Source organism: Mobula hypostoma, chromosome 7, assembly GCF_963921235.1.
Source record: "Mobula hypostoma chromosome 7, sMobHyp1.1, whole genome shotgun sequence".
In the NCBI taxonomy this organism is placed as follows: domain Eukaryota; kingdom Metazoa; phylum Chordata; class Chondrichthyes; order Myliobatiformes; family Myliobatidae; genus Mobula; species Mobula hypostoma.
Genome location: NC_086103.1, coordinates 46078385 through 46098096, shown reverse-complemented (window position 1 = coordinate 46098096; position 19712 = coordinate 46078385). Strand labels below are relative to the sequence as shown.

Here is a 19712-nt window from a genome sequence, read left to right as displayed (position 1 = left end):
GGCTTTTAAAATTCAAGTGTGCTAAATTCAAATAGGCTTGACTTTCCCTGTTCCTTATCCACCTCTACAAGATTCAAGATTCAAGATTCAAAAAACTTTATTGTCATTCTAACCATACATCAGCTCTGCAGGGCAGAATGAGACAGCGTTTCTCAGGGGCAGTGCAATCATAACATAACAAATGCAACACTAAATAATAAACATAACAATAAATAGTAAAACACAACAGCTACATGTCAGTTAAATCAGTTATAAGTGTCCAGTGCAAGTTAGAAGTGTCCAAAGCAGAGTCAGGTGGAGCAGATATTTAGCAGTCTGACTGCCTGTGGGAGGAAGCTGTTTAGTAGCCTTGCGGTTTTAGTTTTGATGCTCCTGTAACGTTTGCCTGATGGCAGAAGAACAACCAGTTCATGGAGAGGGTGTGAGGGGTCTTTAATGGTGTATTGTGTCTTCTGGAGGCATCGACTCTGAAGGAGGTCTTGGACAGAAGGTAGGGAGACCCCAATAACCTTCTCTACTCCCCTAACCACCCTCTGCAAGGCTTTTTTGTCGACAGCACTGCAGCTGGAGTACCAGGTTGTGATGCAAAAGGTCAGCACACTCTCAACCACGCCTCTGTAGAATGTAGTTAAGATGTTAGTGGGGAGTGATGCTTGATTAAGCTTCCTCAGAAAGTGCAATCTCTGCTGGGCCTGTTTCACAATCCCAGTGGTGTTCCTGGACCAGGTGAGATTGTCCGAGATCTGCACCCCAAGGAACTTGATGTTTTCCACTCCCCCCACTGTGGAGCTGCTAATGCTGAGGGGTGTGTGCTCAGGCTGAGACCGTCTGAAATCGACGATCATCTCCTTGGTTTTGGTGACATTAAGCATCACGTTGTTATCCCTGCACCAGCTCTCTAGGTGTCTGACCTCCTCCCTGTACATAGTTTCATCATTTTTGCTGATGAGCCCCACCACTGTGGTATCATCTGCAAATTTAATGATCAGGTTCTCCTTGAATCTGGCTGCAGAGTCATGTGTTAGCAGTGTAAACAGCAATGGATTAAGCACACAGCCTTGTGGGGATCCAGTGCTCAGTGTGATGGAGTCAGAGATGTTCCTGCCAACACGGACTGACTGTGGTCTCTCTGTCAAGAAATCCGAATCCAGCGACACATGGCAATGCTAAGGCCAAGCAGGGAGTTTCCCCACTAGTCTCTGCGGGATGATGGTATTGAACGCTGAACTGAAATCAATGTACAGGATTCTGGCATAAGTATCTTTGTTGTCTAACCCACTAATGAACCTGAATTCCTCCCATTTCTGTCTCTTGAGCCTCTCCAAATGTAAGCACTCCACTATTAATGGTCTTGCCCTCAACTACCATGGCCATGAGCTGCGAAATTCCTACTCTAACTTTCTTTGCCTCACAATCTCTGAGGCAATCTTTAAGAAGCTCAGCAAACATATCTTATGACTCTTTATATGACAAGGTATAAGTGTTTTCTTATTAAATAGCTCTAAGTGGATTCTGATATTTTTGTCATGCTAATCATGTTATATAAATGGAAGTTAGTGATTTAATTTGTGGAAGTTTATTTTAGAGGAGAAAGTGTTCCAAATTTTTGCTTTGTATGAAAAAGACTCCTTTCTTGTCTGGCTCTGCTCAGTTTCTATTCCTTTACTTTGTGTTCTCCACCTGAGGAAATAATTTCTGTATATGTACCCTATTGAATTCCTTTATTATTTTAACTCTTAGATTCGATCTCCACACAGTCTGTGGAATTCAGGGCATACAAAGTTTATGTAAACTTTCCATAAAATTCATCATGAAATGCAATACCATAAGATATAGAAGCAGAAACATAGAAACATAGAAACATAGAAAATAGGTGCAGGAGTAGGCCATTCGGCCCTTCGAACCTGCACCGCCATTTATTATGATCATGGCTGATCATCCAACTCAGAACCCCGCCCCAGCCTTCCCTGCATACCCCCTGACCCCCGTAGCCACAAGGGCCATATCTAACTCCCTCTTAAATATGGCCAATGAACTGGCCTCAACTGTTTCCTGTGGCAGAGAATTCCACAGATTCACCACTCTCTGTGTGAAGAAGTTTTTCCTAATCTCGGTCCTAAAAGGCTTCCCCTCTATCCTCAAACTGTGACCCCTCGTTCTGGACTTCCCCAACATCGGGAACAATCTTCCTGCATCTAGCCTGTCCAATCCCTTTAGGATCTTATACGTTTCAATCAGATCCCCCCTCAATCTTCTAAATTCCAACGAGTACAAGCCCAGTTCATCCAGTCTTTCTTCATATGAAAGTCCTGCCATCCCAGGAATCAATCTGGTGAACCTTCTTTGTACTCCCTCTATGGCAAAGATGTCTTTCCTCAGATTAGGGGACCAAAACTGCACACAATACTCCAGGTGTGGTCTCACCAAGGCCTTGTACAACTGCAGTAGTACCTCCCTGCTCCTGTACTCGAATCCTCTCGCTATAAATGCCAGCATACCATTCGCCTTTCTCACCGCCTGCTGTACCTGCATGCCCACTTTCAATGACTGGTGTATAATGACACCCAGGTCTCGTTGCACCTCCCCTTTTCCTAATCGGCCACCATTCAGATAATAATCTGTTTTCCTATTTTTGCCACCAAAGTGGATAACTTCACATTTATCCACATTAAATTGCATCTGCCATGAATTTGCCCACTCACCCAACCTATCCAAGTCACCCTGCATCCTCTTAGTAGTTGGCCATTCAGCCCATCAAGTCTGCTCTGCCATTCAATCATGGGCTGATCCAATTCTTCCAGTCATCCCCACTCTCCTGCCTTCTCTCCATACCCTTTGATGCCCTGACTAACCTAGAACCTATCTATCTCTGCCTTAAATACACCCAATGATCTGTGGACTTACACAGATTTACCACCCTCTGACTAAAGTAATTTCTCCGCATCTCAGTTCTAAATGGATATCCTTCAATCCTGAAGTTGTGCCCTCTTGTCCTAGAATTCCCTACCATGGGAAATAACTTTGCCATACCTGATCTGTTCAGGCCTTTTAACATTCGGAATGTTTCTATGAGATCCCCCCTCATTCTCCTGAACTCCAGGGAATACAGCCCAAGAGGTGCCAGATGTTCCTCATGCGGTAACCCTTTCATTCCTGGAATCATTCTTGTGAATCTTCTCTGAACCTTCTCCAATGTCAGTATATCCTTTCTAAAATAAGGAGCTGAAAACTGCACACAATACTCCAAGTGTGGTCTCACTAGTGCCTTATAGAGCCTCAACATCACATCCCTGCTCTTATATTCTATACCTCTAGAAATGAATGCCAACATTACATTCGCCCTCTTCACCACCAACTCAGCCTGGAGGTTAACCTTCAGGGTATCCTGCACAAGGACTCCTTAAGTGCCTTTGCATTTCTGCATTTTGAATTCTTCCCCCCCCCCCGCCTTCTAAATAATAGTCTGCCCATTTATTTCTTCCACCAAAGTGCATGACCATACAGTTTCCAACATTGTAATTCATTTGCCACTACGTTACCTATTCCTCTAAACTATCTAAGTGTCCCTGCAGGCTCTCTGTTTCCTCAACACTACCCGCTCCTCCACCTATCTTTGTATCATCAGCAAATTTAGCCACAAATCCATTAATACCATAGACCAAATCATTGACATACATTACCAACACCGACCCCTGTGGAACAACACTGGTAACTGGCAGCCAGCAAGAATAGGATCCATTTATTCCCACTCTCTGTTTTCTGCTGACCAGCCAATGTTTCACCCATGCTAGTAACTCCCCTGTAATTCCATGGGCTCTTATCTTGCTAGGCAGCCTCATGTGCGGCACCTTGTCAAAGGTCTTCTGAAAATCCAAGTACACCACATCTACTGCATCTCCTCTGGCTACCCTGCTTGTAATTTCCTCAAAGAATTTCAGTAGGTTTGTCAGGCAGGATTTTTCTTGTGGGAAACCAAGCTGGCTTTGGCCTATCTTGTCATGTGTCTCCAGATACTCCATAATCTCATCTCTAACAATCAGTTCCAACAACTTCACAACCACTGTTGTCAGACTAACAGCTCTATAGTTTCCTTTCTGCTGCCTCCCACCCTTCTTAAATAGTGGAGTAATATTTGTAATTTTCCAGTCATCTGGTACAATGCTAGAATCTATTGATTCTTTAAAAATCATCATTAATGCCTCCACAATCTCTCCAGCTACTTCCTTCAGAACCCGAGGGTGCATTCCATCAGGTCCAGGAGATTTAAAAAACCCTCAGAACATTAAGCTTCCTGAGCACCTTCTCAGTCGTAATTTTCACTACACAAACTTCACTTCCCTGACACTCTTGAATATCTGGTATACTGCAGATGTCTTCCACTGTGAAGACTGATGCAAAATATGCATTCAGTTCCTCTGCCATCTCTGCATCTCTCATTATAATATCTCCAGCTTCATTTTCTATTGGTCCTATATCTACCCTTGACTCTCTTTTACCCTTTATATACTTAAAAAAGCTTTTAGTATCTTCTTGGATATTAGTCGTCAGCTTCCTTTCATAATTCATCTTTTCCGTCCTAATGACTTTCTTAGTTTCCTTCTGCAAGTTTTTAAAAGCTTCCCAATCCTCTATCTTCCCACTAGCTCTGGCTTTCTTGTATGCCCTCTCTTTTGCTTTTTCTTTGGCTCTGACTTCACTTGTCAGCTATGGTAGTGTACTTCTTCCCTTTGAAAATTTCTTCTTATTTGGAATATATCTGTCTTGCACTTCCCTCATTTTTCACAGAAACTCCAGCCATTGCTGCTCTGCTGTCCTTCCTGCAAATGTCCCTTTCCAGTCAACTTCAGACAGTTCCCCCCTCATTCCATTATAATTTCCTTTATTCCACTGAAATACCGACACATTGGATTTTATTTTTTTCCCTCTCAAATTTCAATGTGATCTCGATCATATTGCGGTCGCTGTTCCCTAAGGGTTCCTTAACCTTAGTTACAGCACATAAACTCAAACACAGCATTTTAGGGAGTTCCTTGCTACTGTATTCGGACAACCTTGAGGTAAATGCCAACATTCCATGGTGTTTTGAATACATAGTTCACTTCTCCACTAGCTTTTGGGAATTGTGCAAAGGTCATTTAGGTGATTGATGAAAGTAGAGCTGTGGATGTTGTCTATGTGGATTTTAGTAAGACTTTTGACAAGGTCCCTCATGGGAGGCTCATCCAGAAAGTTAAGTTGCAAGGGATCCATGGTGAGTCAGCCAATTGGATTCAGAACCGGCATACCCATAGAAGAAAGAGGGTAACGGTCAAAGGAACTTATTCTATTTGGATGTCTTTAATTAGGGGTGTTCCGCAAGGGATCTGGAATGGGACCTCTGCTGTTTGTGATGTATCTCAATAACCTAGATGACTATATAGATGGGTGAGGAGGTTTGCAGATGATACAAAGATTGGTGGTGTTGCGGATAGCATAGAAGACTGGGAAAGAATAGGTAAGTTGCAGATATGATTGGAGAAATGGCAGATGGAGTTTAACCTGGCCAAATGCGAAGTGTTGCACCTTGAAAGATCAAATGTAAAGAGACCGTACACTGCTAGGGGTAAGATGGTTAACGGTGTTGATGGATTCCAAGTCCATACCCCCTGAAAGTGGCTACACAAGTAATTGGGGTGTTTAAGAAGACATGTCGTATACTTGCCTTTAGTAGTCGAGGCATTGAGTGCAAAAGTCAGGAAGTTATGTTGCAACTTTATAAAACTCTCATTAGGCTACATCTTGAGCATTGCATGCAGTTCTAGTTGCCCCATTACAGAAAGGATGTTGAGGCTTTGGAGACGGTGCAGAAGAGGTTTACCAAGATGTTGCCTGTATTAGAGGGCATGAGCCAACACAAAAGGTTGGACAAACTGGAGTTGTTTTCTCTGGAGCAGTGGAGATTGAGGAGATCTGAGGTTTATAAGATTGAGAGTCATAGAAGTGGCATCCGAACCAGACTTCAGGGCGAGTGGATGGAATCTGTGCTGGGTTGAGCGTCAAGCTAGCAACTCGGCCTCGTCAAACAGACAGGCGCTAAAGAAACGGCAATGTTGCCACCCAAAGTGCCAAACAAGGCACAGGAACTTTACCTTTTGTTTAGACAGAGTAGGCAGACAGTATCTTTCCCAAGGGTTGAAATGTCTAATACCAGAAGGAATGTACTTAAGGTGACAGGGGATAATTTTAAAGGAGATGTGAGGGGCAAGTTTTGTTTTACGTGTAGTTGTGGGTGTTTAGAATGTGCTGCCTCAGGTAATGGTAGTCAGGAGCATTAGAGACTTTTAAGAGATGTTTAGATAGGCACATGAATGTGAGGAAAATGTAAGGATATGAACATTGTACAGGCCGAAGAGTAGTTTATTTGGCTATTTGATTACTAATTTAATTGGTTCAGCACAACATTGTGGGCCAAAGGGCTGATCCTGTTCTCTGTTCTATGGTGACTTCTAATATTTTTGTTCTTCCATTTTCCCATCATTCCAAAGTAAAAACTACATTTATTATGGAAGTATGTATACTATATACAACCTTGAGACCTGTCTCCTTACAGGCAGCCACAGAGCAAAAGAGCCCAATAGAACCCATTAAAAAGAAAGAAGACCATCAAACGCCCAATGTGCAGAATAAACACAAATCATGCAAGCAAACAGCTGGAGTTCACAGAAGTGAGTCCACAACCGCAAAGCCAGTCAGCACTCCAGTGGCCCATTAGTTGCAGGCCACAGCCTCAGTTCAGCACAGAGATGAGGAAACCTCACAGAGCAGCAAGCTGGCCCTGACACCCTTTTCAATCTGGCCCAGTGCATTAATCATCCAAACCTCAGGTCTTTCCTCAGTCTCGGACCCATGCCCTGCCACCGCTACACTATAGGGTTTGGGCCCTGCTGCCTTGATTCAGCTTGTACCCGACCTTTCCAATTCGCGTTAGCGCTTAAATCAATCAAACCTCAGGACTTCCATTGCTCTCAGGCCTGGGCCCCACCACCTCAACTCTGCCACATTGAATTGCCTCAAAGTCCACTCCGGCAATAGTCAAACATTGGCTCATTCCTCACTCCCAGGCCTGGGCCCCAATGCCTCGATTTGGCCCCAACACGCCAAGCCACAACTGTCCTGCACCTTTGGAACTTCAGTTCACACCACAAACATGCCAGGTCATACAGGCAGTTCAAAGGCTCAACTCAAAAAGGGAAGTTGCAGACTATTGTTCTCATGAAAATGTGTGATTAATAAGGTAGTTTTATTTGCTACCGACAAGCAGTCTGTGCCATCTTAAGCCTGCACTATCCTGGTGCTGTACTGTTCTATGTTGACATCTAACATTTTTGTTCTTCAAATTTCCGGTAAATTTAGATAATGCTTCAGCTTCACACCTCTTTATATTGAATTCAAAACAGACAGTGGAATGAAATGGGAGAGATTTTCTTTTACCACAAAAATAGCTGGCCTGTGCTCCTTAGCCATGGTTCGTCACAGCATCTCACTGTTTTCACCCCACCTCCGGGGAGGATTTTCACTGGGAAAGTGGCTCACCTGCTAGCACGTTGGCACAGCAAATTGTAGCACAGGGGTGTCTTGGCAGAGAGAGAGAAGTGCCCTCTTTAAATTCTTTTGGCAGGCAGGGAAGTCACATGCCCTTAGACTCAGGGATTATGAAAAGCATCAGCTTGGATAAAAGTCATTAACAATTAGAGCTTGAAAAAATATAAAATACTGTTTAAAAAATATGGATTTCTTTGTACAGTATTTGAAAACCTAAGAAACATACAATATATCAATTTAAATCATTAAAACCAGCCTAAGTAAATAATAAATATATAACTATTTGCCTTTTCCCCAGAATCAAATATCTTGTATTAATGTGAAAGGGCTATGCCATGCTTGTGGAATGTTTACCAGTCCAAGGTGCAGGGTTTCTGACCTGAGAACTGGAAAATCTGTGGAAAATGTTACTGTCCTTTGGGCTCCTTGAGAAGGCTGACCTGGACAGCCAGCAACACTGGCTTCAAGGTGGGAGGTAGCATTGCTGAGTCAAACCAGCAACACTGGGAAGGTAGCATTGCTGAGTCAAACCAGCAACACTGGCAAGGTAGCATTGCTGAGTCAAACCAGCGACACTGGGAGGGTAGCATTGCTGAGTCAAACCAGTGACACTGGGAAGGTAGCATTGCTGAGTCAAACCAGCGACACTGGGAAGGTAGCATTGCTGAGTCAAACCAGCGACACTGGGAAGGTAGCATTGCTGAGTCAAACCAGCGACACTGGGAACCGGAACTTCTGTAGGGTCACACAGGTAAATTCCACTATTACTGCGAGCACTAGATTTGAAGATCAGCCCAATTATTGAAGTGGTCATAGAGAGATTATTTTCTTATATAAAAAGTGGGAAACTTTGAAAAGAATTGAATGCAGCTAAAGAGAAAATGAAACAAACTCTTTGAAAAATGAAGTTAAAAGAAGCCTTAAAACCTTTGAGCAAATCATTAGCCAGGCAGAATAACAATCAACAAAGCTAATCAATATTGAACTGTCAAGCTAATTTGCAATATATGACTTAAAAATTAATAAGCAAACAGTATGACATTCTGAATGGAACTTGCTTCATGCAAATAAGACCAAAAAACATAGCAGCAGAATTAGGCCAGTCGGAGTCTGTTCCACCGTCATCACAGCTGGTATAGTATCCCCCTCAACCCCGTTCTCCTGCCTTCTCCCCATAACTTTGCCCTTACTAATTAAGAACCTATCAACCTCTGCTTTAAGTACTGTATATTCAATGACTTGGCCTCCACAGACATCTGTGGCAAAGAATTCCACAGATTCACCACCTCTGGCTAAGGGAATTCCTCCTCATCCCTGATCTAAAGTGATGTCCTTATATTCTGAGGCTGTATCCTATGATCCTAGACTCCCCCAGTACAGGAAACATCTTCTCAGTCATTCTTGTAAACCTCCTCTGGACCCTCTCAAATGCCAGCACATCCTTCCTTAGACAAGGCGCCCAAGGAACACTGCTCGGAATGCTCCAAGTCCAGTCTGACCAATGCCTTGTAGAGCCTCAGCATTATATCCTTGCTTTTATATAGCTGTCTATCAAGAAGCTAGGAAGAAACACAACTTCTGGAGGCAGTGCAGAAAAGAAATTGATATCCTAAATTGGAAATGAGTTGCATAAAAACAGAATAAACAAGAGAGCTGAATGTCTCTCTATTTCCATTCTTCCAGCCCTTCAAGCCATGCCTGCCCCGCAACCCTGATTAACCCTAACCTAATCACAAGACAATTTACAATGACTAAGTAACCCACCTAGTAGGTTTTTGGACTGTGGGAGGAAACTGAAACACCAGTGGAAAACCCACACATTCCACAGGGAGGACGTACAGAGACTCCTTACAGACGGTGCCAGATTTGAACTCCGAACTTCGATGCCCCAAGTTGAAATAGCATCTCATTAGCTGCTGTGCCTCCATAGAATCCAGTTTCTCAACCTGGATTCGGAGGTGATCTTGTATGCCTTTGTCAGTGGAGATAGAGTCAAAATAGATATTCTAGAATATTACATTTATGCAAACTTCTAATGAAGCTTCTAGGAGATTTACAAAGATGTTGCCTGGATTGGAGGGCATACTTTATGAGAATAGATTGAGTGTACTTGGCCTTTTCTCCTTGGAGCAGCAGAAAATGAGAGGTGACCTGATAGAGGTGTATAAGATGATGAGAGTCATTGATCATGTGGATAGCCAGAGGCTTTTCCCCAGTCCTGAAATGGCTAACTCGAGGGGGCATAGTTTTAAGGAGCTTGGAAATGGGTACTGAGGTGATGTCAGGGGTAAGTTTTTCACACAGAGAATGGTGAGTGCGTGGAATGCACTGCCAGCAACAGTGGTGGAAGTGGATACAATAGGGTCTTTTATGAACTTCTTAGATAGGTACATGGAGTTTAGAAAAATAGAGGGCTATGCGCTAGGGAAATTCTAGGCAGTTTCTAGAGTAGGTTACATGGTCGGCACAAAATTGTGGGCTGAAGGGCCTGTAATATGCTGTAAATTTCTATCTTTTATGTTCTATGAAACGCTTGGAAATCTGTTGGTAAACCTTTAATTTTAGGGCTGAAATCCTCGGGTTCCTTAAAGTTGTCATAGCTGGCGGTGAGAGGTGGGGTGGGGTCATGGGGATAAGCTCCTACTGCCTATTAAATGCTCCCAATAGTGTACGTCTCTGATAGCCTCTGACAACCAAGTCCAGCTCCTGGCCTTCATATGTGGCTTAGCTACTAAGCATGGTGGAACTGTTTCTATTGACAAGAAAAGGCGCAATGGAGGGTACTGACACCCTGAAACCAGTCACTTTGGGCAGATGGGTTTCATCAGACATGGTTGGCAGCTCATCTAAGAGAAGAAAAATTCTGATCTCCGACCACCACTGCCTTGCAGCTATACCCACTCATGGGGAAGGTTTCGGCAGTAAACCCCAAGGAAAATTCCGGGGCTGGAGTCCCTAAGGCAGTTCTACATTGAGTTCAACATGACTAGCAACTCCTGCAATGCTGCTGGTACCAAACGATATTTGTCTCTGTAGTTCCTTTAGATTCATCAGCTGTATGGAGAGGAGGGGAGCTTGCTGCAGGGGCAACAGCTTGATCTCCATATTGAACTGCCCTGGCCTGCGTATCTTGCAGACAGCTGGGACACCATCCTCGAACAATGGAGGGCCTTGATGTCCTCAATTTGCTTAAATGTGTAGTGATAATTTATAGGTAGAATAGCAGAAGAATAAAGTTGATGAGTTTTTAGGAAATTACTGAGTTCTACAATCGGGGCACTTGAGTTTTTTTTTGTTTGTAAAATTAATATAGGCTGAGTTGGCATTTTCTTGTGAAATTAGTGTAAGAGCTTGTATCATCAATTACAGAGCGTGAGAAATCGCCAACTTCCAAGAGTTGCACACTACACCTAATGTTCCCCAGCCTCTATTCCTAATAGCTTGTTAACCACGTGGAATATAGAATTACTCTCTTGAAAGGGAAAGAAAATTCCAAGTGAATACATTTATTTTAAAGTACCCCCACCTTTACAAAGAAAAATAATAGACTGGGCAATAGGTTCAAATTGGCCAGGGAAGCAAAGGGCCCAGGGGAAACATTTTAGATGTTGGGGGTGTTGATTCCCCACTCTAGTATGGTTTTCCAAGGTCAGAGTTCTCAGGTCATTTTAAAGTTGCCGCTGATTGCAGTGGAGCCATACTGATACCTTCTCATAATTATCATCCATCAAGTGGTACAAGAAGAATGGAGGGAGGCCTTGGCTCCCTGTGTTGTGAAGAAAACTGATATGTAAACAAAAAAGCCAAAGAAAATTATGGAAGAAGTACTTTCAAAGAAAAGTCTGCCTTAAATTTTCTTTGACCTTAAGTTCACTCACCACTTACTTGTAATTACTGCTGTTACTATTGAGTGGTCCAATACCTCTTCAATTATTGAAGTAGCTTAATGATTTAGCCAACTCACCTTTTTAAATCCCTTTATAGTACATTCTTTCCTTTTTAAAAACTGCTATTTTGTCTCCTTGTGTATTGGTTTTATTGAACTGGTATTCAACAGCAACTGTTGGGAGAATTACAAAGGCACTGGCAAAATAATCTGAGAAAAATTCCCTGAGAATTCTTCTTTTGGATAGTCATGTTTAAATACTGATTCAAATGCTAATCTCCTTTGTATGCTTGCATAATCAATAATAACATATCTACCTCAGGGAAAATGTGAGCTGATTTTTCTTAGTAGTTTTGAGTAGCTTTTTTTGATTGAATTCTACCAGGCAGTCACTCATTCACCAGTAGAGGTAACAAGTGAACTGAGGAAAAAAAACTTAATCAGAATATTTTAATTAGTAGTTAAACTTGGTCAGCAAAAATTAAAGATTCTTGCAACAGATTAGACTGGATTCTTGAGTAGGTATTTGGAGTCACAACAATTTAACTATTGTTCAAGGTCCCTAGTTCTGATGTTTCTGCACTTTAAAGTATCAAATCTCCAAATGATGGTATGGATCTTGTAGTCAGTGCTGCACGAACAGCATTTGTACATCACTCTCACACTTGCCTACAGATGTAGTATGGTGTTTTAATACCAGAAAATGATGGGCTAAATATCCTTCCAAGTGAACAACTTTCAATAGAAAACCAAGAACATGTGCAAGTGAGCACTATAACCAATCAGAACAAAGATCTAAACTAGAAAATGTAAGATGGTTAGATGGTAAATCACGTACTGGACAATAGAGACAGAAAAATATAGTTTGTATGAGATAAAAGTAAAATGTGTCTTAAATATATAGGAATTATCATTGTAAAAGTTAAATTTTGGGCCAAACAATTATTATTCTGATAAAAATTTTACTTGCCCTAGAATTGACAAAGTTTAAATCTCTCTTTCTTATTTAGTGGGTGTCTATCACATAATTACAGCAACTTTGTGTTTACATGTTTCAGTAGAGGCATCTTAGCTGAATCTGAATAGTACAGCTTCTGGAGAAGCAGGATAAGTAGAATACAAACTCCTAACTTTCCTGTCTATCTGTACATTCTATCAGTGAGAGATGCTGTCCCATTTATACTTCAATAATAGGGAACAGTGATAATGATTTAAGATCTGTAGGTTTGATCCAAGATACTGTAAGTAATTGTAGGTTTAGTAAAAGGAACATAGTTATGTAGTCAGTTTTGCATTCTTGAAGTACACATTGAAGTAAAACTTCCCAGATTACATTTAATGCCATGAGTAACCAATTTAAAAATATATTATTAATTTTACTATGTTAATTCATACTGGCATATGCAGAAAGAGAGTGTAATAATTTCACATTCCGGTTTAGGTGTTGTACATCTTTAATGATCTGTTTCTTGGGCTCAGTGTAGTAGTCTTTTCACTTGATAATCTGCATGTACAGTATAACATTACTGAGGTAGAATGTTAAGAGAATGGCATACCTGTTTGAAAAGAAATTCTTTCCACTGATTCAACTGATCATAGAGCAGAAAATCAGGCAGACTGTTAGGTCCCCACAACAAAACCTGTCTAACTTCTGTAATGACTTGCTGTATGACTCTGCGGTTCCATAGTACTTTTCTACATATTGCCTGGCAGCAAAGACAAAAAGTAAATTGTGCTTAAGTAACCAAAACTGACAGTTCTCTGCAAAAAGAGATGTGAACTTCCCACGATAAGAAAGTGGGAATGTTATGGAAGGGGCATAAAGTTTTAATCTTTACAGTCTAAGCATGATGCATACCCGGGCAGAAGCTATGATGAAGGAAAATCAGACAGCCCCGTTAAAGACATGCAATCCAGAAGACTAATTTTCACTTAAACCATATTTAAATTGCAGCAAATAAAAATACTGTAAGGTTAAATTAAAAAGCAAAACATATTAAAATGTTGCACTATTCTGCAACAAATGAAGAAAACAAATACAGTGAATTCCAGTTAACTGGACCATCGGTTAATCAGGGCTGTCACTTATTTGGAACAACTCTTAAAGATCAAAAACAAATCAAGAAAATAGCCGGGATTTCCTTCATTTATTTGGGACACTGTATCACTTTATTGGGGAAGGAGACAGTTTCTGAACACCTTCTAACCAGCATCAATTGCATGCACATTGTATGGCCATTAGACAATGTACCATGCTTAGAGCAAATTGTTTTTAAGTAGCATCACCTGTGTGCTTGTGCTTAAAAGGTAGCAATTTTTGTTGCTGATAGTTGGTGAGTAATAAACATTAAGGCAATTCAGAACTGTTTTGCTCACTGCGGTTTCAAACATTAAACTTGGAGAAGCCAGAAATGGCCAGGAGTGAAAATGAAACTATTTCCCTCTAAAACAAGTTGTGAAGAATTGGAAGGTATCGATAATCATCTTGGGTGGTACAATCAAAATTAAAATTTGGAGGATGCAATTGTTGATAGCACTGTTTGAAAGCAGTCCACTATCTGGACCGTGCTGATTTTGTTAGTTTGCAGTCAATCAAAAGAACATGACAGCGTATACTGAAGGAATTCCTCCACTGATAACTACTACAATCTAATACAGTTTTATAGTACTGCAGTAGTTTTGGTAGAGTTCTAATTTATTCTGTATTTCATTTAAATACATGATTTATTACTCAGGTAAATGGTAGCTTGTCTTTTTTTATACAATTGAACTATTTCCATGAAACTTGGCTAATTGGGATAGCTGCTTAATTGGGCCAAAATGTACTGGTCCTTAAGTGCCCAATTAACCAGAATCCACTGTATATTAAACTGCCATTGCTTTCAGAAAGTGTGGTCAATGTTTATGACAGTAAGCTTATTTAAAAATCCAATTTGAACTACTCACGATGAAGAATTGGTACGAAATTTTGTGGCGCCAGGTTTTCAACACTCTGGGCCTGATTGCAATGTCTGCAGTGAAGATCTTGCTCATCTGAAGTGCAGACTTAGCTAAAACTCAGGGTTTTTTTTGTCACAGTGCTTTGATTGGTCACTGTTGCTGGTTGTGTTAGCCTGCAGTCCCCATTCTACCAACACCTACCATCCTCAGTGAGGCCTTGTACAAGAATGAAAGCCGTGTAATAGATTCTGAAAGCTGATTCCATGTATATGGGTTAAAATTCTGAATTGTTTTAGAAAAGCTAAAAATATGGATTTGATAAATTTATAAATTTACTTGAGGGTTCTGAGGAAATAAAGAAAATAAGGTAGAAGTTAGATGAGATTTCAGAAAATATTTGAAAAGGGAATTAAAGTGCCTAAAGTGTTAATGCATATAAATCGAGGAATGGTTGGGAGACAGAAAGTGATTTTCTTTCCCCCAAGTTTGTTGGACGTTAGGGAGGGGAATCTGTGCTGTAATCTTCATGTTACTGATTGAGGGGAAAGTAACAAATCTGTGAGACAGATTGTAGAGCTATGTGAATAAATTAGAAGAGTGAGCAAGCAACCAGCAGCTGAAATTCATTGAAGAGAACAGGGAATGAAAGTACAATCTACAGAGTAAACCAATCACAAACAAAAGAAAATCTGCAGATGCTGGAAGTCCAAAGAACACACGCAAAATGCTAGAGGAACTCAGCAGGCCAGGCAGCATCTATGGAAAAGAGTACAGTCAACGTTTTGGTCTGAAACCGTTTGGCAGGATCATTGACAATACTCTTTTCCACAGATGCTGCCTGGCCTGCTGAGTTCCTCCAGCATTTTGTGTGCATTACTCTAAGAGAGTGATATTGAAGAGACAGAGAATAGCAAATACGTAACTATTGTAATTTGTATCACTTGTCATGTCTGGAGGAGGTCTTTGATATCCAAGGAGTCGTGCTTTCTGTCTCTTTTTGCCTTTTTTTAAAATCACAGATGAGCCAGGCCTATTGCTGAAGGTTCTACTCACTCATTGACCGCCTTGCCTTATTCTGGCAGGGAGCTGCAGGAGTTTACGCAGATTTTCCCAGCCAAGTCACATTCAGCACATTATTCTTTGACGTGTGCCAGTTACAACATGATCCCATAACCAGTCACATCTTCCCTACCCCACTACTTTCTGATTTCCACAGGGACCAGAATCTCCATGACTCCTTTGTTAGTCCATCCCTCTTCCTACCCATCACTTTCTCCAGCAACCTTGAGAGATGTAACACTGTCCCTCTGTAGAATTCTTCACTCACATGAGCGTTTGGCTAGTTCTAGGTTAAGTGAAGTTTTAGTAGACACAACAATGAATCTCGGGTGCCATCTAGTATTGTTTGTGGCAGTAAGAAGAAATTAACACAAAGATGTTAGACTATCTCCAAAGTAATTGTCCTGAACATGGATTTGAAATGGGAGAGGCTAGCACACAACACATTCAGTCTGTTGGAACAGGAAATTGCATTCCTGTCCTTAACAGATTTGCATTGGCATTTGTATGAGACAACACAATACCAGCAGGGAAGCGTAGCATGAATTTCTAGATTATTATTTTGTGCAAATATGGCCCTCTGTATGACTTCCAGATCTGTTTTGATTCATCAAATGTTCCACAACAGTACACTTAAGTAATCTGACCATGATTAGTTAAATACGTTTTGTATGATCTGCAGGTTAACTTTGTAGTTTTTAGCTATTTACTATATTAGAGTGAAATGCAATGTTATGTCAATGTGAAATTGATTTTCATACTTCAATAAAGTTAGCAAACATTCAGCTGAGCTATTTACCAGGACTTCGTTAATGTGTGTTTAAGCTTGGTAGAATACAATTTTTGTTTAAAATATTCTAATTAAAAATAAGATTTTGTCTTGGGCATTTGATTTATTTTGATACTGATTTATATTTTCAGAAAATGGAAAATTGGTGTTGTAGGAGCAATTTGTTAATGGCAATATACAATTAAAAGCTGTATGTAACATATATAAAAGGTGGTTTATGCAGAGTAAATGCTACTTGCTTTATTGAAATTTCAGCTTGAGATACCATGCTGATGGTCTGCAGCTGCCATCTCCCAGTAGCCCTGCGACCCTGACACAATGCACATCGTCTGTCAGCAGTTTCAGGGGAACATAGAGCCTGTGGAAGAGGCCTTGGGGCTCATTCAGTGAGACCTTGTTCATTATTGGTGTTTGTTGGCTGGAGTGGCAAGGTCAACAAGACCGTTTTGTGTTTGCCAGGAAACAGTAGAGTGGCTCTTTTTGCTGCTTTGTGCCGCCACGCCCCTTCAAAGGCCAACCATCCAGCAGATGTGCTGACCTGCTTGGATAGCCTGATGAATTTTATATGGTTTGTCAGACTTCCACTTATTCTCCGTTTTGCTTATTTATCCGTATAAACATTTTTGCAACTATATGTAAGAGCGAGATATCAACATTTACAATAAAATTCTATCCTACTAAGCCTAATCGTTGTAAAATTTAGGCTTCTGCTATCAGATGATATCTACAAGGAATCTTGCTCTACCACTGTGTATGTTTTCTTGTACAGATTTCTGCCAAATAGAAAGTAAAACAGAATTAACAGAAGTAACACACTCTTGATATTTTGATTGATTGTTTTCCCCATTTGCTTTTTTTTAGGATTCCCTGTAAGTGTGATGGATGCTACGGAATTGATTGGGTCTACTGAGTTAAGGAACCTCATCTCCTTTGTCTATGTATATTTTTCAATCAAATAGATTCACATTTTATTATTATTTGTATGCTTTGGTGAGAGAATTTAAAAGCAGATGATTACTGCAGATTATTACTGAAGTACTGTGTCTATTTCATAGCCATATGCATTAGCTGAAGCAGAGTTGTCCAACCCAGAGCCCTGTGGTCACATGTGCTCTTGCGGACTGGCAACCTAGCTCTTATACGCTAGCTAACTCAATCCTGTCAGCCCTCCCTTTAGTTTTGCTGTTTAAATTTTATGGACCTGGAGATTATGAAAGAAAAGTATTGCTAAACTGGTGAACATCAAGGTTTATTAACATTTGCCATTTGAGATATGCATCAGGAATTTTTTTTTCATTTGTCATTTAACTTTAGGGAAGAATGACTTCTGGGCCGCAGAAGAAAAAATAACTTAAGATTTGACTGCTTTCTATTTCTTTTATGATTGATTCCCCAACCACAGGGAGAACCAGGAAGAGATGGCTATCCGGTAAATGACCATTACGTTTAAATTTGTTTTGTATTCTCTGCATTTACAATGAAATCAAAGAAAGATGGCACAATATTCATTTTCAACTGATTCATCAAACTAACAGGAATGATACTCATACTTAAATAAACATGATTTAAAATAGCCTTTCTTATCTGATAATTTGACTAATCCTCTAGAAACTATAACATTTATCATTAAATTAAAATTGATGCAGGATAATAGTTGTGCCTCATTTCCTGTTGCTCTTAATTGATCTGTGTAGTTTTTAACTTAAATCTTCAACAGAAGATTGAAAGAAAGATTTCATTCGCAGATAGTTGTGAAAACCTTATGAAGCAAACACTAAACAATTTCAATCTATATGGCAGATGCTTTTACTAAAAGAGAAGGGGATTCCTCTCCTTGTGTCGTCAGTAGCAGGTATCGTGGTCGTATAAGCTAGTCAGCTTTGCAGGTTTCCCATCTTTTTAGTGAATGATAGACATATGTGAGCTCAGTTTGATACAAGCTTTCAAATGAACCTGATGATCTTCATTGAGTGCAAAGCCTAATAATCCCTGAATACACAGATGTGTTTGACTATCAATTGCAGACTGAAGCAGCAAACAATTCACAGGCTTTTAATAAGAACTGTGCAAGCTTAAAGGGAAACCAATAAACACCAGGCAGCAGGGCCGTTAACTGACGCTGACCCTCCAGCTTGGAAACGGCAACTTAATACCAAAAACTGCTCCTTTACGACGTCAATCTAAATGGTAGTCGTCTTTTCTGGAATGAGGGCACAGGTGAGCAGGGAGTGTTGATGTTGCTGTGCTTTTGGTCAAGACTGAAATGAGAGGAAGGGGTTAAATACAATCGCAATGAAACACTAATGGGCTGCAACAAGCCCACCACGCTCCGCTGCCCACCTGCAACAGTGTTTAGACTCCAGAGCGGAGTAAGTGGTTGTGACAAGGCCCCCTCCCTAGGTGCACCTCCCAAGGTGCCAGAGACTGGAGCCTGCTGGAGGTCCCAGTTGATAGACCTGTCCAGGATGCCATGGGCCAGAGCCCCAGAATGTCCCTCAATGCCATACCCTTCCTAATCCATGAGATGGATGTTGCCCCACGCCAGGAGACACTGTACAGAATAGCCAGAGACGCGTCCACCAAGCAGGGAGGAGAGGGAGGAGGCTGCTGGAGCAAGGGGGAAGGAAAGTCACAGACTTGAGCTGAGAAACCTGGAACACTGGGAGAATCTTCATCGATTATGGTGGGTGCAGCCTGAATGAGATTCTGTTGGTAGCCTTCTCCACTGTGAATGGTTCCACGTAACATGGGACGGCTCTCAACTTCAAAGGAAGATCTGCAGATGCCAGCCAGGCTTTCTACCCTAACTTTAGAGGCCTCACCTGTCCACGGAGCTGATCAACCTGCCGGGCCTATTGTTTCCAGGTGCACAGCAGAGAAGCCCTGGCCTGACTCCGTGTGCACTTGTAATGTTGGACCAACTGTTCAGCAGCGGGAACTCCCACATCAGTCTATTGGTCAGGGAAGAGTGGTGGCTGGAATCCCTTCTGGTATTCAAAGGGGAACCTGGCAGTGGAGGACAACTGGCGGTTATTATGGACTATCTCTGCCCAAACCAGCTGGGAGCTCCAGGTCATGGGGTCTCCAGTTCCTGTTTTACTGGCCATTAGACTGGGAGTGGAAACCTGTCGAGAGGCTGGCTGAGCCTCACAAAAGAGAACAGAAAGCCTTCCAGAAATGGGACGTGAACTGTGGCATTCGATCAGACGCGGTGTCCTGAGGGAAGCCGTGCTGTTTGAACACCCACTGAACCATGAGGGTGGCAGTCTCAGGAGCCGACAGGAGTTTGGGGGGGAGCAATGAAGTGGGCAGCTTTGGAGAACAGTCCACAACCACAAGAATAGTAATGTTTCCATCTGACAGGGGCAGGCCTAATGAAATCCGCCGAAGGGCAGGACCAGAGGCAGTGAGGCACCGGCTGTGGGCATTACAGACCACCTTGGCGCTGATGCAATG

The 19712-nt window shown here is 41.5% G+C and overlaps 1 protein-coding gene across 1 annotated transcript in view; it reads left to right on the top strand.

Moving 5' to 3' along the window:
* The window catches only part of LOC134349899 (collagen alpha-1(XXIII) chain-like), a 165477-nt gene that overhangs the window by 48907 nt on the left and 96858 nt on the right, over window positions 1-19712 (top strand). The window contains exons 4-5 of the mRNA XM_063054862.1: window positions 17118-17194; window positions 17659-17685. Coding sequence (XP_062910932.1) covers window positions 17118-17194; window positions 17659-17685 — 104 coding nt within the window. The remainder of the gene's footprint in view (window positions 1-17117; window positions 17195-17658; window positions 17686-19712) is intronic.